At 40.4% G+C, this 25898-nt stretch overlaps 2 protein-coding genes across 3 annotated transcripts in view; one reads left to right on the top strand and one right to left on the bottom strand.

The window, feature by feature from the left end:
• Window positions 1-373: 373 nt before the first annotated feature.
• On the top strand, window positions 374-23831 carry prkaa2 (protein kinase, AMP-activated, alpha 2 catalytic subunit). 2 transcript variants are annotated; one of them, XM_034700271.1, is made up of 10 exons: window positions 374-521; window positions 14291-14432; window positions 15436-15529; window positions 16431-16575; window positions 17398-17485; window positions 17673-17897; window positions 18007-18169; window positions 18635-18973; window positions 19505-19631; window positions 19903-23831. In XM_034700271.1, the coding sequence occupies exons 1-10, from the start codon at window positions 422-424 to the stop codon at window positions 20151-20153; spliced, it is 1674 nt and encodes a 557-aa protein (XP_034556162.1). In that variant the 5' UTR covers window positions 374-421; the 3' UTR covers window positions 20154-23831. The 2 variants fall into 2 exon arrangements, with proteins under 2 accessions (XP_034556162.1, XP_034556168.1); XM_034700277.1 differs by lacking the exon at window positions 374-521 and adding an exon at window positions 12052-12098.
• Window positions 23832-24083: 252 nt separating this feature from the next.
• LOC117828661 overlaps window positions 24084-25898 on the bottom strand; it is a 7712-nt gene continuing 5897 nt past the window's right edge. Inside the window, exons 10-11 of the mRNA XM_034705858.1 lie at window positions 25478-25584; window positions 24084-25364 (exon numbers count right to left, since the gene is read on the bottom strand). Coding sequence (XP_034561749.1) covers window positions 25488-25584 — 97 coding nt within the window. The 3' untranslated portion in view covers window positions 24084-25364; window positions 25478-25487. The remainder of the gene's footprint in view (window positions 25365-25477; window positions 25585-25898) is intronic.

The raw sequence follows: 25898 nt of genomic DNA, 5'->3' as shown, positions 1-25898 counted from the left end.
TTTTTTTTATATTATTTAAGTCAAAAATAATATAACAACTGTGTAATACTTTAATGAAAGTAGATTGTGAAGACAGAAAGGGTAAATGTTATTTATCTGTAAATGCACTACCACCCCTGCCTATGTGAGAGCCTCAGTTGGGCCACCCGGGTCAGAAAGTCCTGGACACGCCCCGTGCCCCCCTACACATAGCCTATAAGCCCCCGGGTCATGCAGCCTGGACAAGCGTCGTCACCGTGCGCTGTGTTTAAAGACCCGGTACCGCTCCCAGGTGTAAGTGAATCCGGTTCAGTCTGGACGGTGCACGGTTAACGGCCTCCTCTCCCTCCCTCCCTCCCTCCCTCTCGGGACGTGCCCCGCCCCCTCCGCGCTCCTCGCAGCACGCCCACCGCGCGCAGAGAGTCCGGCTGTAACGGGGAAGATGGCAGAGCGGCAACAACAGAAGCACGAAGGACGCGTGAAGATCGGACACTACATCCTGGGAGACACGCTGGGAGTGGGAACCTTCGGGAAAGTGAAGAGTTAAGTCACGGTGTGCTGTGGTGCTGTGGACGTTAGTGTGGTCTGTGGAATGAAGTGGTCTCCGGTTACTGTGTGTCCCCTGTGACGCTGCTGAACGCACTCAGTACGCACACAGCGTCAGTCTGCGCGGCAGAGCGGCGCAGAGCGGAAAGCTGCTCTGAGAATGAGCTCCTTCAAAGTCACACTCCTCCACCGTGTGTAGCTGCTGCTGTCAGCTACAGCAGGTGTGTTTACCTGAGGGAGACAGCTCAGAGGATGCGCAGTCAGCCCCTTTTTCCTCTGTCAGGCTGTGCGCAGTCTGCGCGCGGTGAAGGACGTGTGTGCGCACGCAGTGTGAGAGCGTCATGTTGACAGTGTGTTTATAAACTGCGGTCAAGCCAGCCTCCACTTCTGAAACGATAGTCAAGCCAGCCGCCACTGAATTCTGTTGTGCGCGTTTGGAACAGGCATTACGGTAAAAGCGAGGAAACAAGGATTTTACATTTCTCTAAGTAAAGCAACTTGAAAGAGCAGAAAATTGCAATGGTTGCAGCTCATTTAACACAGATATAACAACATAACAATCCGAATCAATACACAAGTGAACACCGAAAGGTGAACACATTAAATGTTGTCTGACTCGTCATCAGGACAATCTAAAATGGATTTTCAAAATAAAAGCCGACTGAAATATGAAAAGGTGCCTAGTAGTTATATATTTGGCATTCCAATAAATCCCATTTTCAATTGATGTGTTTTGATTCAAACTGTGAGTATAAAACCTATCATTGTGATGCTGCCTATTGAAGCTACACTTTATTTTACATTTCAAAATAAAAGATATTTGAATGTAGCATATTAGCAAGTGAGATTATTTGAAAAATCCTAGTTTCCACTGACTAATCTCAGTTCAGACTGATAGTAGACCACCTTGTGATGTAATCCTGCCAATCACAGGAAGATCTGATGTGTCATTTCAAAATAAATTACACTTTAATTTAAGCTTAATTGCAATAATTCTTGACACATTCAAAGTGAGATTATTTGAAAAATCCTAGTTTCCACTGACTAATTTCAGTTCAGACTGATAGTAGACAACGTCATGGATTAATCCTGCCAATCGCAGGAAGATCTGATGTGTCATTTCAAAATAAAATACACTTTAAATACAAGATTGATGGTGATAATTCTGGATACATTCAAAGTGAGTTTATTAAAAAAAATCCTAGTTTCCACTGACTACTTTCAGTTCATACTGATAGTAGACAACCTCGTGATGTAATCCTGCCAATCACAGGAAGATCTGATGTGTCATTTCAAAATAAAAGTCACTTAAAATTAAGCTTAATTGCACTAATATTGGATAAGTTCAAATTGAGATTTTTTGAAAAATCCTAGTTTCCACTGACTAATTTCAGTTCAGACTGATGGGTGACAACGTCAAGGTTCAATCCTGCCCATCAAAGGAAGATCTGATGTGTCCTTTCAAAATAAAATACAATTTTATATAGGTTAAATTGCACTAATTTTGGATACATTCAAAGTGAGATTATTTGAAAAATCCCAGTTTCCACTGACTAATTTAAATTCAGACTGATAGTATACAACGCCATGGATTAATCCTGCCAATCACAGGAAGATCTGATGTGTCATTTCAAAATAAAATACACTTGAAATTAGGCATAATAGCAATAATTCTGGATACTTTCAAAGTGAGATTATTTGAAAAATCCTAGTTTCCACTGACTAATTTCAGTTCATACTGACAGTAGACAACCTCGTGATGTAATCCTGCCAATCACAGGAAGATCTGATGTGTCATTTCAAAATAAAAGTCACTTAAAATTAGTCTTAATTGCACTAATTCTGGATACGTTCAAATTGAGATTATTTGAAAAATCCTAGTTTCCACTGTTATATTTCAATTCAGACTGACAGTAGACAACCTCGTGATGTAATCCTGCCAATCACAGGAAGATCTGATGTGTCATTTCAAAATAAAAGTCACTTAAAATTAGTCTTAATTGCACTAATTCTGGATACGTTCAAATTGAGATTATTTGAAAAATCCTAGTTTCCACTGACTAATTTCAGTTCATACTGATAGTAGACAACGTCATGGATTAATCCTGCCAATCACAGGAAGATCTGATGTGTCATTTCAATATAAAAGTCACTTAAATTTAAGATTAATTCCAATAATTCTGGATACTTTCAGAGGGAGATTATTTGAAAAATCCTAGTTTCCACTGACATATTTCAATTCAGACTGATAGTAGACAACGTCATGGATTAACCCTGCCAATCACAGGAAGATCTGATGTGTCATTTCAAAATAAAATTACACTTTAAATACAAGTTTGATGGCGATACTGCTGGATACATTCAAAGTGAGTTTATTTGAAAAATCCTAGTTTCCACTGACTACTTTCAGTTCATACTGATAGTAGACAACCTCATGATGTAATCCTGCCAATCACAGGAAGATCTGATGTGTCATTTCAAAATGAAATTACACTTTAAATTAGGCTGAATTGCAATAATTCTTGACACATTCAAATTGAGATTTTTTGAAAAATCCTAGTTTCCACTGACTAATTTCAGTTCAGACTGATAGTAGACAACCTTGTGATGTAATCCTGCAAATCACAGGAAGATCTGATGTGTCATTTCAAAATAAAAGACACTTGAAATTAGGCATAATTGCAATAATTCTGGATACTTTCAAAGTGAGATTATTTGAAAAATCCTAGTTTCCACTGACATATTTCAATTCAGACTGATAGTAGACCACCTTGTGATGTAATCCTGCCAATCACAGGAAGATCTGATGTGTCATTTCAAAATAAAATTACACTTTAAATTAGGCTGAATTGCAATAATTCTGGATACTTTCAAAGTGAGATTATTTGAAAAATCCTAGTTTCCACTGACTAATTTCAGTTCAGACTGATAGTAGACAACCTTGTGATGTAATCATGCAAATCACAGGAAGATCTGATGTGTCATTTCAAAATAAAAGACACTTGACATTAGGCATAATTGCAATAATTCTGGATACTTTCAAAGTGAGATTATTTGAAAAATCCTAGTTTCCACTGACATATTTCAATTCAGACTGATAGTAGACCACCTTGTGATGTAATCCTGCCAATCACAGGAAGATCTGATGTGTCATTTCAAAATAAAATTACACTTTAAATTAGGCTGAATTGCAATAATTCTTGACAAATTCAAATTGAGATTATTTGAAAAATCCTAGTTTCCACTGACTAATTTCAATTCAGACTGATAGTAGACAACGTCATGGATTAATCCTGCCAATCACAGGAAGATCTGATGTGTCATTTCAAAATAAAAGACACTTGAAATTAGGCTTAATTGCAATAATTCTGGATACTTTCAAAGTGAGATTATTTGAAAAATCCTAGTTTCCACTGACTAATTTCAGTTCAGACTGATAGTAGACAACCTTGTGATGTAATCCTGCAAATCACAGGAAGATCTGATGTGTCATTTCAAAATAAAAGACACTTGAAATTAGGCATAATTGCAATAATTCTGGATACTTTCAAAGTGAGATTATTTGAAAAATCCTAGTTTCCACTGACATATTTCAATTCAGACTGATAGTAGACCACCTTGTGATGTAATCCTGCCAATCACATGAAGATCTGATGTGTCATTTCAAAATAAAATTACACTTTAAATTAGGCTGAATTGCAATAATTCTGGATACTTTCAAAGTGAGATTTTTTGAAAAATCCTAGTTTCCACTGACTAATTTCAATTCAGACTGATAGTAGACAACGTCATGGATTAATCCTGCCAATCACAGGAAGATCTGATGTGTCATTTCAAAATAAAAGACACTTGAAATTAGGCTGAATTGCAATAATTCTGGATACTTTCAAAGTGAGATTATTTGAAAAATCCTAGTTTCCACTGACTAATTCAGTTCAGACTGATAGTAGACAACCTTGTGATGTAATCCTGCCAATCACAGAAAGATCTGATGTGTCATTTCAAAAATAAATTACACTTTAAATTAGGCTGAATTGCAATAATTCTTGACACATTCAAATTGAGATTTTTTGAAAAATCCTAGTTTCCACTGACTAATTTCAGTTCAGACTGATAGTAGACCACCTTGTGATGTAATCCTGCCAATCATAGGAAGATCTGATGTGTCATTTCAAAATAAAATTACACTTTAAATTAGGCATAATTGCAATAATTCTGGATACTTTCAAAGTGAGATTATTTGAAAAAAATCCTAGTTTCCACTGTTATATTTCAATTCAGACTGATATATATTTTGAAATGACACATCAGATCTTCCTGTGATTGGCAGGATTACATCACAAGGTGGTCTGCTATCAGTCTGAATTGAAATTAGTTAGTGGAAACTAGGATTTTTCAAATAATCTCACTTTGAATGTATCCAAAAGTATTGCAATTAAACTTACATAAAAGTGTATTTTATTTTGAAATGACACATCAGATCTTTCTGTGATTGGCAGGATTACATCACAAGGTGGTCTACTATCAGTATGAACTGAAATTAGTCAGTGGAAACTAGGATTTTTCAAATAATCTCAATTTGAATGTATCCAGAATTAATGCAATTAAGCTTAAATTAAAGTGTAATTTATTTTGAAATGACACATCAGATCTTCCTGTGATTTGCAGGATTAATCCATGACGTTGTCTACTATCAGTCTGAATTGAAATATGTCAGTGGAAACTAGGATTTTTCAAAAAATCTCAATTTGAATGTGTCAAGAATTAGTGCAATTAAGCCTAATTTAAAGTGTAATTTTATTTTGAAATGACACATCAGATCTTCCTGTGATTGGCAGGATTACATCACAAGGTGGTCTACTATCAGTCTGAATTGAAATATAACAGTGGAAACTAGGATTTTTCAAATAATCTCACTTTGAAAGTATCCAGAATTATTGCAATTATGCCTAATTTCAAGTCACTTTTATTTTGAAATGACACATCAGATCTTCCTGTGATTGGCAGGATTACATCACAAGGTGGTCTACTATCAGTATGAACTGAAATTAGTCAGTGGAAACTAGGATTTTTCAAATAATCTCAATTTGAATGTATCCAGAATTAATGCAATTAAGCTTAAATTAAAGTGTAATTTATTTTGAAATGACACATCAGATCTTCCTGTGATTGGCAGGATTACATCACGAGGTTGTCTACTATCAGTATGAACTGAAATATGTCAGTGGAAACTAGGATTTTTCAAATAATCTCACTTTGAAAGTATCCAGAATTATTGCAATAAAGCCTAATTTCAAGTGTCTTTTATTTTGAAATGACACATCAGATCTTTCTGTGATTGGCAGGATTACATCACAAGGTGGTCTACTATCAGTATGAACTAAAATTAGTCAGTGGAAACTAGGATTTTTCAAATAATCTCAATTTGAATGTATCCTGAATTAATGCAATTAAGCTTAAATTAAAGTGTAATTTATTTTGAAATGACACATCAGATCTTCCTGTGATTGGCAGGATCAATCCATGACGAGGTTGTCTACTATCAGTCTGAATTGAAATTAGTCAGTGGAAACTAGGATTTTTCAAATAATCTCACTTTGAATGTATCCAAAAGTATTGCAATTAAACTTATATAAAAGTGTATTTTATTTTGAAATGACACATCAGATCTTCCTGTGATTGGCAGGATCAATCCATGACGTTGTCTACTATCAGTGTGAATTGAAATTAATCAGTGGAAACTAGGATTTTTCAAATAATCTCACTTTGAATGTATCCAAAAGTATTGCAATTAAACTTACATAAAAGTGTATTTTATTTTGAAATGACACATCAGATCTTTCTGTGATTGGCAGGATTACATCACAAGGTGGTCTACTATCAGTATGAACTGAAATTAGTCAGTGGAAACTAGGATTTTTCAAATAATCTCAATTTGAATGTATCCAGAATTAATGCAATTAAGCTTAAATTAAAGTGTAATTTATTTTGAAATGACACATCAGATCTTCCTGTGATTTGCAGGATTAATCCATGACGTTGTCTACTATCAGTCTGAATTGAAATATGTCAGTGGAAACTAGGATTTTTCAAAAAATCTCAATTTGAATGTGTCAAGAATTAGTGCAATTAAGCCTAATTTAAAGTGTAATTTTATTTTGAAATGACACATCAGATCTTCCTGTGATTGGCAGGATTACATCACAAGGTGGTCTACTATCAGTCTGAATTGAAATATAACAGTGGAAACTAGGATTTTTCAAATAATCTCACTTTGAAAGTATCCAGAATTATTGCAATTATGCCTAATTTCAAGTCACTTTTATTTTGAAATGACACATCAGATCTTCCTGTGATTGGCAGGATTACATCACAAGGTGGTCTACTATCAGTATGAACTGAAATTAGTCAGTGGAAACTAGGATTTTTCAAATAATCTCAATTTGAATGTATCCAGAATTAATGCAATTAAGCTTAAATTAAAGTGTAATTTATTTTGAAATGACACATCAGATCTTCCTGTGATTGGCAGGATTACATCACGAGGTTGTCTACTATCAGTATGAACTGAAATATGTCAGTGGAAACTAGGATTTTTCAAATAATCTCACTTTGAAAGTATCCAGAATTATTGCAATAAAGCCTAATTTCAAGTGTCTTTTATTTTGAAATGACACATCAGATCTTTCTGTGATTGGCAGGATTACATCACAAGGTGGTCTACTATCAGTATGAACTAAAATTAGTCAGTGGAAACTAGGATTTTTCAAATAATCTCAATTTGAATGTATCCTGAATTAATGCAATTAAGCTTAAATTAAAGTGTAATTTATTTTGAAATGACACATCAGATCTTCCTGTGATTGGCAGGATCAATCCATGACGAGGTTGTCTACTATCAGTCTGAATTGAAATTAGTCAGTGGAAACTAGGATTTTTCAAATAATCTCACTTTGAATGTATCCAAAAGTATTGCAATTAAACTTATATAAAAGTGTATTTTATTTTGAAATGACACATCAGATCTTCCTGTGATTGGCAGGATCAATCCATGACGTTGTCTACTATCAGTGTGAATTGAAATTAATCAGTGGAAACTAGGATTTTTCAAATAATCTCACTTTGAATGTATCCAAAAGTATTGCAATTAAACTTATATAAAAGTGTCTCTTATTTTGAAATGACACATCAGATCTTCCTGTGATTGGCAGGATTACATCACAAGGTGGTCTACTATCAGTCTGAATTGAAATATGTCAGTGGCAACTAGGATTTTTCAAATAATCTCACTTTGAAAGTATCCAGAATTATTGCAATTATGCCTAATTTCAAGTGTCTTTTATTTTGAAATGACACATCAGATCTTCCTGTGATCGGTAGGATTAATCCATGACGTTGTCTACTATCAGTCTGAATTGAAATTAGTCAGTGGAAACTAGGATTTTTCAAATAATCTCACTTTGAAAGTATCCAGAATTATTGCAATTAAGCCTAATTTCAAGTGTCTTTTATTTTGAAATGACACATCAGATCTTTCTTTGATTGGCAGGATTACATCACAAGGTGGTCTACTATCAGTATGAACTGAAATTAGTCAGTGGAAACTAGGATTTTTCAAATAATCTCACTTTGAAAGTATCCAGAATTATTGCAATTAAGCCTAATTTCAAGTGTCTTTTATTTTGAAATGACACATCAGATCTTCCTGTGATTGGCAGGATTACATCACAAGGTGGTCTACTATCAGTATGAACTGAAATTAGTCAGTGGAAACTAGGATTTTTCAAATAATCTCAATTTGAATGTATCCAGAATTAATGCAATTAACTTAAATTAAAGTGTAATTTATTTTGAAATGACACATCAGATCTTCCTGTGATTGGCAGGATCAATCCATGACGAGGTTGTCTACTATCAGTCTGAATTGAAATTAGTCAGTGGAAACTAGGATTTTTCAAATAATCTCACTTTGAATGTATCCAAAAGTATTGCAATTAAACTTATATAAAAGTGTCATTTATTTTGAAATGACACATCAGATCTTCCTGTGATTGGCAGGATCAATCCATGACGTTGTCTACTATCAGTCTGAATTGAAATTAATCAGTGGAAACTAGGATTTTTCAAATGATCTCACTTTGAATGTATCCAAAAGTATTGCAATTAAACTTATATAAAAGTGTCATTTATTTTGAAATGACACATCAGATCTTCCTGTGATTGGCAGGATTACATCACAAGGTGGTCTACTATCAGTATGAATTGAAATTAGTCAGTGGAAACTAGGATTTTTCAAATAATCTCACTTTGAAAGTATCCAGAATTATTGCAATTATGCCTAATTTCAAGTGTCTTTTATTTTGAAATGACACATCAGATCTTCCTGTGATCGGTAGGATTAATCCATGACGTTGTCTACTATCAGTCTGAATTGAAATTAGTCAGTGGAAACTAGAATTTCTTCAAATAATCTCACTTAGAAAGTATTCAGAATTATTGCAATTAAGCCTAATTTCAAGTGTCTCTTATTTTGAAATGACACATCAGATCTTTCTTTGATTGGCAGGATTACATCACAAGGTGGTCTACTATCAGTATGAACTGAAATTAGTCAGTGGAAAGTAGGATTTTTCAAATAATCTCAATTTGAATGTATCCAGAATTAATGCAATTAAGCTTAAATTAAAGTGTAATTTATTTTGAAATGACACATCAGATCTTCCTGTGATTGGCAGGATTACATCACAAGGTGGTCTACTATCAGTCTGACCTCAAATTAGTCAGTGGAAACTAGGATTTTTCAAATAATCTCACTTTGAAAGTATCCAGAATTATTGCAATTAAGCCTAATTTCAAGTCACTTGTATTTTGAAATGACACATCAGATCTTCCTGTGATTGGTAGGATTAATCCATGACGTTGTCTACTATCAGTCTGAATTGAAATTAGTCAGTGGAAACTAGGATTTTTCAAATAATCTCACTTTGAAAGTATCCAGAATTATTGCAATTATGCTTCAATTAAAGTGTAATTTTATTTTGAAATGACACATCAGATCTTCCTGTGATTGGCAGGATTACATCACAAGGTGGTCTACTATCAGTCTGAATTGAAATTAGTCAGTGGAAACTAGGATTTTTCAAATAATCTCACTTTGAAAGTATCCAGAATTATTGCAATTATGCCTAATTTCAAGTGTCTTTTATTTTGAAATGACACATCAGATCTTCCTGTGATCGGTAGGATTAATCCATGACGTTGTCTACTATCAGTCTGAATTGAAATTAGTCAGTGGAAACTAGGATTTTTCAAATAATCTCACTTTGAAAGTATCCAGAATTATTGCAATTAAGCCTAATTTCAAGTGTCTTTTATTTTGAAAGGACACATCAGATCTTCCTGTGATTGGTAGGATTAATCCATGACGTTGTCTACTATCAGTATGAACTGAAATTAGTCAGTGGAAACTAGGATTTCTTCAAATAATCTCACTTAGAAAGTATCCAGAATTATTGCAATTAAGCCTAATTTCAAGTGTCTCTTATTTTGAAATGACACATCAGATCTTCCTGTGATTGGCAGGATTACATCACAAGGTGGTCTACTATCAGTCTGAATTGAAATTAGTCAGTGGAAACTAGGATTTTTCAAATAATCTCACTTTGAAAGTATCCAGAATTATTGCAATTATGCCTAATTTCAAGTGTCTTTTATTTTGAAATGACACATCAGATCTTCCTGTGATCGGTAGGATTAATCCATGACGTTGTCTACTATCAGTCTGAATTGAAATTAGTCAGTGGAAACTAGGATTTTTCAAATAATCTCACTTTGAAAGTATCCAGAATTATTGCAATTAAGCCTAATTTCAAGTGTCTTTTATTTTGAAAGGACACATCAGATCTTCCTGTGATTGGTAGGATTAATCCATGACGTTGTCTACTATCAGTATGAACTGAAATTAGTCAGTGGAAACTAGGATTTCTTCAAATAATCTCACTTAGAAAGTATCCAGAATTATTGCAATTAAGCCTAATTTCAAGTGTCTCTTATTTTGAAATGACACATCAGATCTTTCTTTGATTGGCAGGATTACATCACAAGGTGGTCTACTATCAGTATGAACTGAAATTAGTCAGTGGAAAGTAGGATTTTTCAAATAATCTCAATTTGAATGTATCCAGAATTAATGCAATTAAGCTTAAATTAAAGTGTAATTTATTTTGAAATGACACATCAGATCTTCCTGTGATTGGCAGGATTACATCACAAGGTGGTCTACTATCAGTCTGACCTCAAATTAGTCAGTGGAAACTAGGATTTTTCAAATAATCTCACTTTGAAAGTATCCAGAATTATTGCAATTAAGCCTTATTTCAAGTCACTTGTATTTTGAAATGACACATCAGATCTTCCTGTGATTGGTAGGATTAATCCATGACGTTGTCTACTATCAGTCTGAATTGAAATTAGTCAGTGGAAACTAGGATTTTTCAAATAATCTCACTTTGAAAGTATCCAGAATTATTGCAATTATGCTTCAATTAAAGTGTAATTTTATTTTGAAATGACACATCAGATCTTCCTGTGATTGGCAGGATTACATTACAAGGTGGTCTACTATCAGTCTGAACTGAAATTAGTCCGTGGAAACTAGGATTTTTCAAATAATCTCACTTTGAATGTATCCAGAATTATTGCAATTATGCCTAATTTAAAGTGTTATTTATTTTGAAATGACACATCAGATCTTCCTGTGATTGGCAGGATTACATCACAAGGTGGTCTACTATCAGTCTGAATTGAAATATGTCAGTGGAAACTAGGATTTTTCAAATAATCTCACTTTGAATGTATCCAGAATTAATGAAATGATGCCTAATTTCAAGTGTATTTTATTTTGAAATTACTCATCAGATCTTCCTGTGATGGGCACGATTGCATCACAAGGTGGTCTGCTATCAGTCTGAACTGAGATTAGTCAGTGGAAACTAGGATTTTTCAAATAATCTCACTTGCTAATATGCTACATTCAAATATCTTTTATTTTGAAATGTAAAATAAAGTGTAGCTTCAATAGGCAGCATCACAATGATAGGTTTCATACTCACAGTCTGAATCAAAACACATCAATTGAAAATGGGATTTATTGTAATGCCAAATATATAACTACCAGGCACTTTTTCATATTTCAGTCGGCTTTTATTTTGAAAATCCATTTTAGATTGTCCTGATGACGAGTCAGACAACATTTAGTGTGTTCACCTTTCGGTGTTCACTTGTATCTTGATTCGGGTTATTATGTTGTTATATCTGTGTTAAATGAGCTGCAACCATTGCAATTTTCTGCTCTTTCAAGTTGCTTTACTTAGAGAAATGTAAAATCCGTGTTTCCTCGCTTTTACCGTAATGCCTGTTCCAAACGCGCACAACAGAATTCAGTGGCGGCTGGCTTGACTATCGTTTCAGAAGTGGAGGCTGGCTTGACCGCAGTGTTTATAAACACTGTTGCTATGTGATCCAGAGGCGATCACCTGTTAGCCTGTTTACCTGGAAGAGGATATCCCTCTTAGGTAAACCCAGAACCCAGGAGCAGGTTTCCTGGCTGGTCTTGTGACCTTGTGATCCTGGACTCCACCTGTTTGCAGTCTGTGGAGTGTTAGTTTAGCATAGGGGGGTCAGCCCACCTGCTGACAGAGCTACATGCTAACAACATGCATGAAGGGAAGTCAGGTTATCCAGTCTGATGACACAGCATGCAGAGTGTAACCTCGGACAAGGTCTCAGAGCTGAGCCACAGTTTATTATTATTATTATTATGATTATTATTATTATTATTATTATTATTATTATTATTATTATTATTATCATTATTATTATTATTATTATTATGATAAAATATTATTATTGTTATTATTTTTTTATTATTATTTGTATTATTATTATTGTTATTATTATTGATATTGTTATTTTGTTTATTATAGTTATTATGATTATTATTATTACTATTTTATTATTATAATTTAAATATTATTATTATCATGTTTATTATTATTTTGTTTATTATTATTATTATTATTATTATTATTATTATTTTGTTTATTATTATTTTGTTTATTATTATTATTATTACTATTTTATTATTATCATTTAAATATTATTATGTTTCTGTTTATTACTATGTTTATTATTATTATTAATATTATTATTATTATTATTATTATTATAAGGTTTAATGATGGTCATGTTAATGTTAGAATAATAACTGTGAGTTCATCCTCTGGGTTTAATCTGCAGAGTATGCATTCAAAACATAGCCAACAAATACCTGCCCCAAAGCTTTATCATTAATTATTACAATATAAAATAATAATAATTATTCAATAATTGTTATATCATAATCATTATTATGATATATAATAACCATTATAATATCTAATAATGATTATATATTCTAATAATAACAGCAGCGAGCTGCTTTGAATGAGTACATGAACCACACAGGTTGTGTTGCAGCAGCAGTGTCAGAATTCCTCTTTATTATTATCATTCATATTATTTATCAGACATAAGAGAGCACAGAGTATGTGAGTTGGGTGTATGACCTCAGGGGTATGAAGAATATTAAGGTGAGAGTTACCTGGTTTCTGCTGAAGTTATCGAGAAGCGAGTTCTGTATTTAACGGATGAAGAAGCAGAGAGATCATCCTCTGGTTTATGGATTGAGTTCAGTCTGATGTGTATTAAAATAAAGATGTTAATGAGGTCAGGTCTCCTCTGTCGGGCCGCTCAGGTATCATCTCTGAGGGAAACACTGGTGGCTTATCATCACCTGTAAACTCTTCACCTGTTGCCTCTAGTCCTGTACACCTGCATTCAGCTTCAGACAGAGGAGACATGATGATGTCCAATAAGAGGAGGCAGAGGCAGAGAGCGCCCCCTGCTGGCTAACAAGGTTTCAGGTTTCATCCAAGGGAGAGGTTCCGGTGGCTGGTGGTGAGGCTTTCAGCAGTGTGACTGCCCCCTGGTGGCTGGCTGCAGCATAGGTAAAAAAAATCCGTCTCCCCCATTCATTTGAATGGGGGAGACGGATTGAATCACATTAAAAATTTGAATGGGGGAGACTGCTTCATGTCTGCATCATGTCTGCTTCATGTCTGCATCATGTCTGCTTCATGTCTGCATCATGTCTGCTTCATGTCTGCTTCATATCTGCTTCATGTCTGCATCATGTCTGCTTCATGTCCGCATCATATCTGCATCATGTCTGCTTCATGTCTGCTTCATGTCTGCTTCATATCTGCTTCATGTCTGCTTCATGTCTGCTTCATGTCTGCATCATGTCTGCTTCATGTCTGCTTCATGTCTGCTTCATGTCCGCATCATGTCTGCATCATGTCTGCTTCATGTCTGCTTCATATCTGCTTCATGTCTGCATGATGTCTGCTTCATGTCCGCATCATGTTTGCTTCATGTCTGCTTCACATCTCCTTCATGTCTGCATCATGTCTGCTTCATGTCTGCTTTATGTCTGCTTCATGTCTGCTTCATGCCTGCTTCATGTCTGCATCGTGTCTGCTTCATGTCTGTTTCATGTTTGCTTCATGTCTGCTTCACATCTTCTTCATGTCTGCATCATGTCTGCTTTATGTCTGCTTCATGTCTGCATCATGTCTGCTTCCTGTCTGCATCATGTCTTCTTTATGTCTGCTTTAAGTCTGCATAATGTCTGCTTCATGTCTGCTTTCTCTGTTTCTGATTCCAGTCGGTGAGCATCAGCTGACGGGCCATAAGGTTGCTGTAAAGATCCTAAACAGACAGAAGATCCGCAGCCTGGATGTGGTGGGGAAAATCAAACGTGAGATCCAGAATCTCAAACTGTTCCGACACCCTCACATCATCAAGCTGTAAGTGGTCTCGTCCTTTATCAGACACAGAGAGGTAACCGTGATGAGCTGTACTGAGCATGCCCACAGGGCTCTGAGGAGCACACATACACACCAAACACACACACACACGCTCACACACACACACACACACACGAACACACAAACACACACAAACACACACACACACACACACACACACACACACACACACACACACACACACACACACACACACACACACAAAAAGAGAGAGAGAGCCCTGGAGGTCTGCTGTGGTCCATTTTAAACTAATGAGTCCTCGTCCAGGTGTCTCTGCTTCTTATGTTTCCTCTGACCTTGTTATGTACTTCTGTTTGCCTGTCCTCTATCTCATGTCAGTCCATGTCCCTATCTCTCTCTCTGTCTCCCTCTCTCTCTCTCTCTCTCTCTCTCTCTCTCTCTGTATTTTTAGAGCAGGGTCGGGGTCAGTCCTGCGTTCCTGTGTTAGGCATGTCAGTTATGTGAGCTGAGCTGAAGGCTGAGGGTCACAGATCCATACGTTCACATACTAACACTTATATTTTAGTCTGCAGAGCTACAGACAGCTGCAGGACGAGCTCTGAGAGATGTGTCAGCCCTGATTCTGAAAGACAGCACTGATTTAATGAATCTGAACATTTCGCCAGCTCTCTCTCTCTCTCTCTCTCTCTGTTTAGAGCTCATAGATAAGGTGAAATAGAAACGTGTGGTGTGTGTTGTTCTCCCTCTGAGCCGTCAGGAGTGAAGCAGATTGTGATAAAGTGCAGACCCTCTCAGGATCAGCCTCTCATGAGAGTCTGCATTATAATAAACCTGACCTTTATGAAATAATGTGTGCACTCAGCAGCCATACATCAGTGCTCAGTGTTTGTGTGTGTGTGTGTGTGTGTGTGTGTGTGTGTGTGTGTGTGTGTGTGTGTGTGTGTGTGTGTGTGTGTGTGTGTGTGTGTGTGTGTGTGTGTGTGTGTGTGTGTGTGTGTGTGTGTGTGTGTGTTTTCTGCAGGTACCAGGTGATCAGCACACCTACAGACTTCTTCATGGTCATGGAGTACGTGTCTGGAGGAGAGCTGTTCGACTACATCTGCAAACATGGAAGGGTAAGAAGGCGTTCCCTCCTTCAGTGAGGGTTAGGTTTGGTTCTGCTGGTCCTGATCCAGGATGTATTTAGGGAGTAATGTGTGAGACACAACGGCTGGAGAGAGACAGGAAGCGAAGGAGGACAGAGCGGAGGTCCACATGCATCAAAGGGCCGAGGCTGGGAATCGAACCAGCGGAGATCTGCAGAGCGTGTGGAAAACAAACATCTGTGTTAGCAGTGCTACCCGCTGCACCGCTGTGCAGCCCGGCGTGTTTTAAGGTCCTTCCGACTCCATGACAACGTTTGAGAACATGTAAAGGTTGTGCTCAGGAAGAGACGGAGGAATCTTTACTTTAACTGAATATACATCTCTAAATCTAAATCTATGAATAATTATAATCTTAGTCTGAGAGACTTCATTACTCCTGAACATCCTCTCATCACAGAGTCCTGACCTCCATAGAGTCCTGATGTCCGCAGAGAGAGATCAGTCCTCATCCTCTGACTCAGAGTGATTATCAAAACTCTTATTGATTCATAATCACAGGACCGGAGGGTCTAATGTGTCTCTGCACCTCCTTACATTATACTCCATATATTTACTCCTTAATGTAAACCTGAACAGGGTCTACAGAATGAGTCCAGATGAGTCTAACCATCCCTGCTCTGCTGGCCTAACACACACTGACTCTGACAGTTGTGCAGCGTTCTCTCTCTTCACTTCTTAATAGAAATATCCTTCATGAACTTCAGATGATCCTGAGCTGCACCAACAACTCCACCTTCAGTCTGCAGCTCCACACTTAGACCACAGACACACATTCCACACACTCCACACACTCCACACACTCCACACACTCCACACTCCACAAACACCCCAAACACTCCCCAGTCTAACCATGTCCGTTGGTGTCTTGCAGGTGGAGGACACGGAGGCTCGTCGTCTCTTCCAGCAGATAATCTCAGCTGTGGACTACTGCCACCGTCACATGGTGGTCCACAGAGACCTCAAACCTGAGAATGTCCTGCTGGATGCAAGCAAGAACGCCAAGATCGCAGACTTTGGTGAGACCCCCAAACAACAGAGTTAGTTTTAGAGGGACGGACTGGAGGAAGGTAAAGAGAGAGGAGAAGATGTTGAAGGGACGGAGAGGCAGAGGGTCACAGTTGTTCCCTGTAGAGTTAGTCCACACCTCATGATCCACCTGTGGAACAGTCCCTGTCTCCACCTGTCCCCCTCTTCTCTACATGAGGGTCTCACTGAGCAGTCTCATCCAGGCTGCAGGTTTGGAAAGTCTCTGTGTGTGATGCAACAGCACTCTGAAACAGAGACGTGTTTAGAGAAGCCTCTGCACAGCAAGCGTGAGGGGGGGGGGGGGGGGGGGACTCGTCTCAGGCCTGGCTGGATGCCTTGAGGCCCAGTGTCATCTGATAGGGGGGCGGTGGGGGGCAGCCGCAGGAGAGGTGTTTTGGCTGAGAGAGGGAGCGTAAAGGGAGGAAAGATAAAGGGAAGGTCAGAACATCACAGAGCGTCTGCTGTTCAAGCTCATCCAATTAGACAAGCTTTGTGTTCAGAGATTAGAGATGGAGAGGTCGAGGCAGGATAAAGATATCACTGCTGTCCACGAGAACCCGCCCCCCTGTGTGCCGGGTCACCTGTGAGACTCAGACCACAACGCAGGAGTGACCTGCAGGTGTGACCTGCAGGTGTGATACTCTCTTTTCTCTGACTGACAGGTGTAATACTCCCTGTGCTCTGACTGACAGGTGTTATACTCCCTGTTCTCTGACTGACAGGTGTTATACTCCCTGTTCTCTGACTGACATGTGTTATACTCCTTGTTCCCTGACTGACAGGTGTTATACTCCTTGTTCCCTGACTGACAGGTTTGTCCAACATGATGTCAGATGGAGAGTTCCTGCGGACGAGCTGCGGTTCACCAAACTATGCTGCTCCAGAGGTCATCTCCGGAAGGTGAGCCTGTGTACGTGTGTGTCTGTGGTGAGTCTCAGTTTCACTGTAAACAGTTCCACAGAGGCTTCACTCTGGCTTCCTTCAGCGATATGAACCTGAAACAGAAACTGATGTTCTTGTAATGGACGGGTCTAGCTCTGTGGGGGGGTTAGCTCTGTGTGTCACTATCTGGTCTTCTCTCCATCAGACTGTATGCTGGTCCAGAGGTGGACATCTGGAGCTGTGGGGTGATCCTGTATGCGCTGCTGTGCGGTACTCTGCCCTTTGATGACGAACATGTCCCTACGCTGTTCAAGAAGATCAGAGGAGGCGTGTTCTACATCCCTGAGTACCTGACCCGCTCCGTGGCCTCGCTGCTCATGCTCATGCTGCAGGTGGACCCTCTGAAGAGAGCCACCATCAAGGACATCAGGTGTTTGCCTGGCTCTGAGGGTCACCTTCATGCAATCTCTTCCTGTCCTGTGTATGTGGGTAGATTAGGAACCTGACAGCAGCTGACTCCCTCCTCTCTCCTCTGTCAGGGAACACGAGTGGTTTAAGCAGGACCTGCCGGGCTACCTGTTCCCCGAGGACCCCTCGTACGACTCCACGGTGCTGGACGAAGAGGCCATCAGAGAAGTGTGTGAGAAGTTTGAGTGCACAGAGTCCGAGGTGGTTTCCAGCCTCTACAGCGGAGATCCTCAGGTACAGAGGAGCTCCTCTCTAGGAGTTAACCCCTTGTTTCCTCAGTAATATCTTTTAAAGGGAAGGTTACTACAGGTCAGAGTGTCTGCAGACAGACAGACAGACAGACAGACAGACAGACAGATAGACAGACAGACAGACAGACAGACAGACAGACAGACAGACAGACAGACAGACAGACAGACAGACAGACAGACAGATTGACTGACTGACTCATTGGTCTCATGGTTCTGGTCTGTGGATCATGATCAGACAAAGATAGACTGAAGGAGCCTCCTAAAGGAAAGGTTCCTGGCCCTGAGAGTTCCTGGTACTTTGGGTTCTATGGTGTTAGTTTGTTGATGAAGTTGGAGCGCTGTGGTTGCTGATCTGATCTGGTGTCACAGATGCTCAGCAGCCTGACATCAGATCTGCTCATTAATCTGAAGCTTCATTAGATGATCTCCTGATCCTCTCTCTGTCCAGGATCAGCTCGCAGTGGCTTATCACCTCATCATCGACAACCGGCGCATCATGACGCAGGCCAACGAGTTCTACCTGGCCTCCAGTCCTCCCCAGGGCTCCTTCATCGAGGAGGGCATGCCGCTGCCCCCTGGGGTCAAACCCCACCCGGAGAGGATGCCCCCACTCCTGGCCGACAGCCCCAAGTCTCGCTGTCCTCTGGATGCTCTGAACACAACGCGGCCCAAACCTCTGGCAGTGAAGAAGGCCAAGTGGCACCTGGGGATCAGGAGCCAGAGCAGACCGTATGACATCATGGCCGAGGTGTACAGGGCCATGAGACAGCTCCGCTTCGACTGGAAGGTAATGGATCACGTCCTCCTGTTCACAGCTACGCTGAGGCTGGACCCTGAGCTGGATGCTAACAGGTGTCAGGGCTTGAACTGCGTCCTCAATCCCTTCAGAGGTCCTGACCTCCACAGTTCTGCCTTTGACCAAACACATGCAGGCTGAGTGATCTGCTGCTGGAGGCATCTCTTTACTGACCACAGCTTCGGCACGCAGCTCACACGTCCTCTGAGTCACAGGCTAACCTGCTCAGTGTGTGCGTATAAGAGCTCAGCAGAGCGGCCATGGAAGGGTTAAAGTCACTGCTGGTTCAGGATCAATGAATCAGACATAAAACTAATGTGTTTGAGTAATATCATACAGCTGATTATTAATTCTTAATGTCCATGTCAGTTTAAAGTGATGTACTCTTATTCTTATTCTTATTCTTATTTTTATTCTTATTATTGTTGTTGTTGTTGTTGTTGTAATTATATATAACCCACACACAGTACATCAAGTCAATATATATAACAGTTTGTGTGTGTGTGTGTGTCTGTGATGAAGGTGGTGAACCCGTACCACCTGAGGGTGCGGAGGAAGAATCCGGTGACAGGGAACCTGGTGAAGATGAGCCTGCAGCTGTACCAGGTGGACAGCAGATCCTACCTCCTGGACTTCAAGAGCATCGATGGTCAGTAACTCTGCTAACATGTACACGCTGTGTTTCATTAAACTGTGCCTCTGTGCGGCTCAGTGACAGGGGCGGTGTTAATGTCAGTGAGAGGTTAACCTGAGGGCAGGAGAAGCGTACCTTCAAAGAGACATGAACTGAATGCAGAGACAGAGATCTGATTTTAGAAGGAACCTGTTAGTTGAACTCTGAGCTCTGAACCTCTATCACAGGTCTGTGACTCTAACATGCAAACTAACTCTGTGGGCTCCTCCGCTCATGTGACCCTCAGATGACATCATTGAGGCGGTCGGCTTTAAATCGGGGTCGTCCACTCCTCAGCGGTCTGGCTCCACGGCCGGTCTCCTCAGACCCAGACTGAGCATCGACTCGGCCAGCCCGGCGATGGACCTGCCCCAGCTCAGCTCCTCGCTGCCAGGGTCTCTGTCGGGGAGCTCCCCTCAGCTCACTCCTCGACAGGGATCTCATACCATGGACTTCTTTGAAATGTGTGCCAGTCTGATCACCACGCTGGCTCGCTGACACACTCCGGACCTCAATGCTGCCTGGACGTCTGAGAGGGTTTAAAGCCACACGCTGATCCGGGCAAAGGGCAGGTCGATGTTTGGAAAGACCTCCTCTCTCTGTCTCCTGTTCAGATCGGCTCCAGTCATGTTAAACTCGGCTCTCCGGTCACCGCTGATTAAAGGAGACACAGAGAGGAAGACTTTCTCACAGACGCAGATCAACTCCTCCTTTTTCTGCTTTACACACTGCTCCTCTGTTCAAACATCAGGCCCTAATCCTGATCCTGATCCTGATCCTGATCCCTACGGGAACCTGAAGAGGTCAAAGTCATGAGGGGTCAACAAAGGTCAAGTTCACTCCCCCACAGATAGTACGGTAGATCTTCATCTTGTCATCAAATGCTGAAATATCTCAGAGTCCAGCTGAAAGGTCCAGTGTGAACATAACATTCACAAGATGCAAGATAGAAACAAGATACAACCAAATATGAGTCAGATACAACCAAACATGAGTCAGATACAACCAAACATGAGTCAGATACAACCAAACACGAGTCAGATACAACCAAACATGAGTCAGATACAACCAAATATGAGTCAGATACAACCAAACATGAGTCAGATACAACCGAACACGAGTCAGATACAACCGAACACGAGTCAGATACAACCAAACATGAGTCAGATACGACCAAACACGAGTCAGATACAACCAAATATGAGTCAGATACAACCAAACACGAGTCAGATACAACCAAACACGAGTCAGATACAACCGAACACGAGTCAGATACAACCAAACATGAGTCAGATACGACCGAACACGAGTCAGATACAACCAAATATGAGTCAGATACAACCAAACACGAGTCAGATACAACCAAATATGAGTCAGATACAACCAAACACAAGTCAGATACAACCAAACACAAGTCAGATACGACCAAACACAAGTCAGATACAACCAAATATGAGTCAGATACAACCAAACACGAGTCAGATACAACCAAATATGAGTCAGATACAACCAAACACGAGTCAGATACAACCAAATATGAGTCAGATACGACTGAACACAAGTCAGATACAACCAAACATGAGTCAGGTACAACCAAACATGAGTCAGATACGACCAAACACAAGTCACATACAACCAAATATGAGTCAGGTACAACCAAACATGAGTCAGATACAACCAAATATGAGTCAGATACGACTGAACACAAGTCAGATACAACCAAACACGAGTCAGATACAACCGAACAGGAGTCAGATACGACTGAACACAAGTCAGATACAACCAAACATGAGTCAGATACAACCAAACATGAGTCAGATACGACTGAACACAAGTCAGATACGACCAAACACAAGTCAGATACAACCAAATATGAGTCAGATACAACCAAATATGAGTCAGATACAACCAAACATGAGTCAGATACAACCAAACATGAGTCAGATACAACCAAATATGAGTCAAATACAACCAAACACGAGTCAGATACAACCAAATATGAGTCAGATACGACCAAACACGAGTCAGATACAACCAAACACGAGTCAGATACAACCAAACATGAGTCAGATACAACCAAACACGAGTCAGATACAACCAAACACGAGTCAGATACAACCAAACATGAGTCAGATACAACCAAACATGAGTCAGATACAACCAAACACGAGTCAGATGCGACCAAACACGAGTCAGATACAACCAAACATGAGTCAGATACAACCAAACACGAGTCAGATACAACCAAACATGAGTCAGATGCGACCAAACATGAGTCAGATACAACCAAACATGAGTCAGATACAACCAAAAACGAGTCAGATACAACCGAACACGAGTCAGATACAACCAAATATGAGTCAGATACAACCAAACATGAGTCAGATACAACCAAACACAAGTCAGATTGGTTGTATGTGACTCAGACTGTCCTGTAGCCTGTACTTGTTGAGGCTATTGAAGCAGCTGTTTTGGTTTTAGGTTAAATCTCACAGCTCTTCTGGTAATCCTCAAACTCTCCACTAGGTGTCAGTAAGTCCTGCCCACTGCCCTCCTTGAGTCCTGCTGCAAGTCCTCAGACCCTGATCATAGGTCAGTTTATCTGAGGGAGGTCAACATTTTGATTTGAGCTTTTATATTCTATAGTTTGTTATTCATGGATCTTATATTTATATCACAATCATGTGACAGAGCTGAAGAGGTCGACAGATATACCAAAAACAGACTTTATGCACCACAGAAGAAGACAACGAAGACGACGTAGAGATCAGATCATATTTATTTTTTTAGACACTGTAGTTATTTTATTCTTTATGCACGGCATCAACAGAAGCTTATTCTCCTTTAATAAGAAGAGTTTATGATGAGCAGTGATACACACTATCTCACTCACAGCAGTGTTTACACACACCCCTGAGCCTGTGTGTGTGTGTGTGCGTGTGTGTGTGCGTGTGTGTGTGTGATTAAAAATGGTTTAAATAATGTGTTATTATAAAGTAGAGCCAAATATCAAACATCAGAAACTCATTGATATTTTTATATCTGAGTAGAAACATACCCTCAGTGAGTCGTTGTTTTTACTTTGTTAATGACTGATAATCACTTTGAAACACTCTCCCATGTGATTGGATGATACAGTGACAGCTGATGTCATGGATCAGAGGAGAGCTGTCACAGGTTCTGATGAGGAGGGCGGGTTGGAGGAGTTTCAGATAAGTTAACATGTTGATGTTTGCAGCATCTAACTTCCTGCTTCTCATTCAGACGATGTTAGTCTCACCGTAGATTAAAGTCTGAGAGGAGTAGCTTATTTGTCCTCTAAACACTTAACTAATCATGAAACAGCAGAGGACTCCCCCTCCTCCTCCTCCTCCTCCTCCTCCTCCTCCTCCTCCTCTTGTGAGATGGTGTGTATCTGCAGCCGGACGGTCAACGCCACAGAAACCTTCCTCACGTTGCCTTAAAGAGTCTGTGCAGTGTGTGTGTGTGTCAGTGTGTGTGTGTGTGTCAGTGTGACCCCATGTCTCTGCTGTGTCCAGACGGTCTCTGTGAGTCCAGTAGAGACCATGATTTAGATGTGATGCTCAGTCTCACCTGCTGCAGTTTGCAGGTCTGTAGAGCGTCACACACACCTGACCTCCCTGCACCTGTCCCCGCTCTGAGCTCACTGATGTTCTGAAAGATCAAACTAAATGTGTGTGTGTGTGTCCTCCCTATACTGTAAAGACGGGACCCCCTGCTGGTACACACATGCCACTGCATACACTCCCATGAACACTGATCCATGTGGACGCTGTTACACTCCGTCTCTGTCTTAAACCGCCTGTGTCCTCTGCCTCATCTCTCTTCTGTCCTCAGTCCTCAGAGCTGATTGGTCCAAACCGGTCCCCAGCTGAACATCATGCATTCATTCTGCTGCTCCTGATACTCTTAAATAGTGCTGACTGCAGTAACCTGCAGAGGTCAAAGGTCGTGTGTCACTCCTGTTATATCTAGTATTTACTGTCAGATGTTGTTCTGTGACATCACACCTGTATGCTACTGTAACATACCTGTGGCATGTTAGTGTGTGTACTCCGTGTGTGTGTGTAGAGACACGCAGAGAGCCTGAACTACACGTGTGTTTCTACCGAGAGCTCCCTGTATCTGTGTGTGTGTGTGTGTGTGTGTGTGTGTGTGTGTGTGTGTGTGTGTGTGTGTGTGTGTGTGTGTGTGTGTGGGTAAATGTAAAGAAATTGTGTGAGGGTGTGTGGTTTGGACTTCCCTTGTTATGCACTGCATGATGTTGCTGTTATGATTTGCACTTTAATGAGTATTTATTGAAAAACAATAAACAAACAAATAAAAGGAAAAAACATTTCTGTCAGTTTGGACATTTCACACACACACACACACACACACACACACACACACACACACACACACACACACACACACACACACACACACACACACAAAAACACACACACAAACCTACACACACGTCACAGGGTTATATTTGTAGTTGTCATGAAGCTGAGGTCTCACTCCTCATTGGTCAGCTTGTCTCAGAGGTCTCACTCCTCATTGGTCAGCTGGTCTTAGAGGGGACTCCTGTGAGTCTCTGACGCATCGATAAAGATAACTAAATTAAGATACAACAAAGGAAGAGTTTGAAACCTGTGCCCTGTTTTATTGTATTTTATGACTCAGGTACAGAGAGCAGGTCTTCCTCCTGCAGCAGGTGAACAGGCTGTAACGTCTGCAACATCATCCCTGATGGATCAAAGTGAGTCCACTAACAGGTCTGGTTCAGGTTGTTATTCTAAGAGAACAGAAAGGATCCTGCAGAGAGAGAGCAGGAGGAACCTGACCGGAACTTTTAGTGGACTTATTTTCAGGTCCTGAAACACGAGGTTCAGTCTGCAGCCGATACAGCCGTGTCCTCCTGAGTCCTCCTGAGCTCTCCCATTAGACCCTGATCCATATAAACCCAGGGCTCAGGTTCATGATTCACCTAATCAACATTTACACAGAATGATGTCACCTTTCATTATGATCTCTAACAGGAAAAACAAAGAGTACATAAAGTCAAAACATGCATGCGTACAAAAACAGCAAACAGCGACTGACACCAGGAGGAAGAGACCGCTGAGAACAGATCCACCACAGAAGGGCTACAGAGAGGGGGGACTGCTGCTGAAGGGTCTGTCAGACTGTCCTCTGCTACCAACACTGGACCCTGGTAACACATACACACATTGGCTTTAACATGAGCTGTGTGTGATCATAGGGGGGCAGGGGTAAGAACTGATCAGGGACTCTCTCTGTGTCTCAGTCTGCTGCACTCAGGACCAAGAATCCTCCTCCATCCACAGTCAATGTGTCGTTTCCTCTTCTACAGCTCTCCAGGGTCTCAGAGGGTCAGGTCTTCAGGGTCTCAGAGGCTCTGGAGTCTGCCCGCTCTGTAAGTCCTCTCCAGAGATCAGCAGTCTACCTGATCCAGAATCAAAGTCTCTCAGAGTCTCCAGGTTAACTGTCCTCCTGGTTTCTCTCTGAGACCTGCAGAAAAACAAGTCCTTGATGATACCCCCTTATCCTCAGCGTACTGATCCAGGACTGCAGCCAGCAGGTGAACAAGGTCAAAGGTCAAGAAGGTGAAGTCGCAGTCAGGTGTGATGGTCACAGTAAGAAGAAGAGATCCACAGTCAGCTGGTTTCCTTGGCCCACCTGAGAAAACAAGAACAGTTGCTCAGATTGACCACAGATCTGGATCCATGAAACACCTGTGAGTCCTCGTCGTACCAGGAGCCTCCTCCCTCCTCCAGGTGAGTCTACCTTACCTGTGTTAGGTTACTCCACATCCAGGTCAGCGTACAGGTCAGGAGGAGGTAAAAGGAGCAAATCATCTGGGTCAATGTCCGGCGTCACGTTCAAGTCCACTTTAGGTCTGAAAAGAAAGACCACAGTCCATGAGTTCACCTGGCTCAGGTACAAAACTCTGCAGCTGTTAGTCAGAGAACCACGGGTACCAACAGAGCTGGGTTTAACCACGAACCTGAGATGACGGGTAACTGTGAATAGAAACAGTGAAACAGAGAGCTCATCCTGCAGGTTCACTTCCTGCTCTGAGACCGCTCCTCGTCTGTCTCTCTTTAACTTGGACACAAAAACAGCCGGAACACTGTGTTCATGCTAACTGACCTGCTCCAGGCTAACAGGAAGGAGTCTGAGTGCAGGTCACACAGCATTTCTGACATTGTG

This window comes from Notolabrus celidotus, chromosome 2, assembly GCF_009762535.1.
Source record: "Notolabrus celidotus isolate fNotCel1 chromosome 2, fNotCel1.pri, whole genome shotgun sequence".
Classification (NCBI taxonomy): domain Eukaryota; kingdom Metazoa; phylum Chordata; class Actinopteri; order Labriformes; family Labridae; genus Notolabrus; species Notolabrus celidotus.
This window is presented reverse-complemented; position numbering and strand designations above follow the sequence as displayed.

Excerpts from the sequence above, each read along its gene's own strand:
- prkaa2 (XM_034700271.1), top strand. The coding sequence starts at position 422 with ATGGCAGAGCGGCAACAACAGAAGCACGAAGGACGCGTGAAGATCGGA. Across the intron at positions 522-14,290 it reads AACCTTCGGGAAAGTGAAGA|TCGGTGAGCATCAGCTGACG; the intron begins GTTAAGTCACGG and ends TTCTGATTCCAG. Across the intron at positions 16,576-17,397 it reads CGCCAAGATCGCAGACTTTG|GTTTGTCCAACATGATGTCA; the intron begins GTGAGACCCCCA and ends CCTGACTGACAG.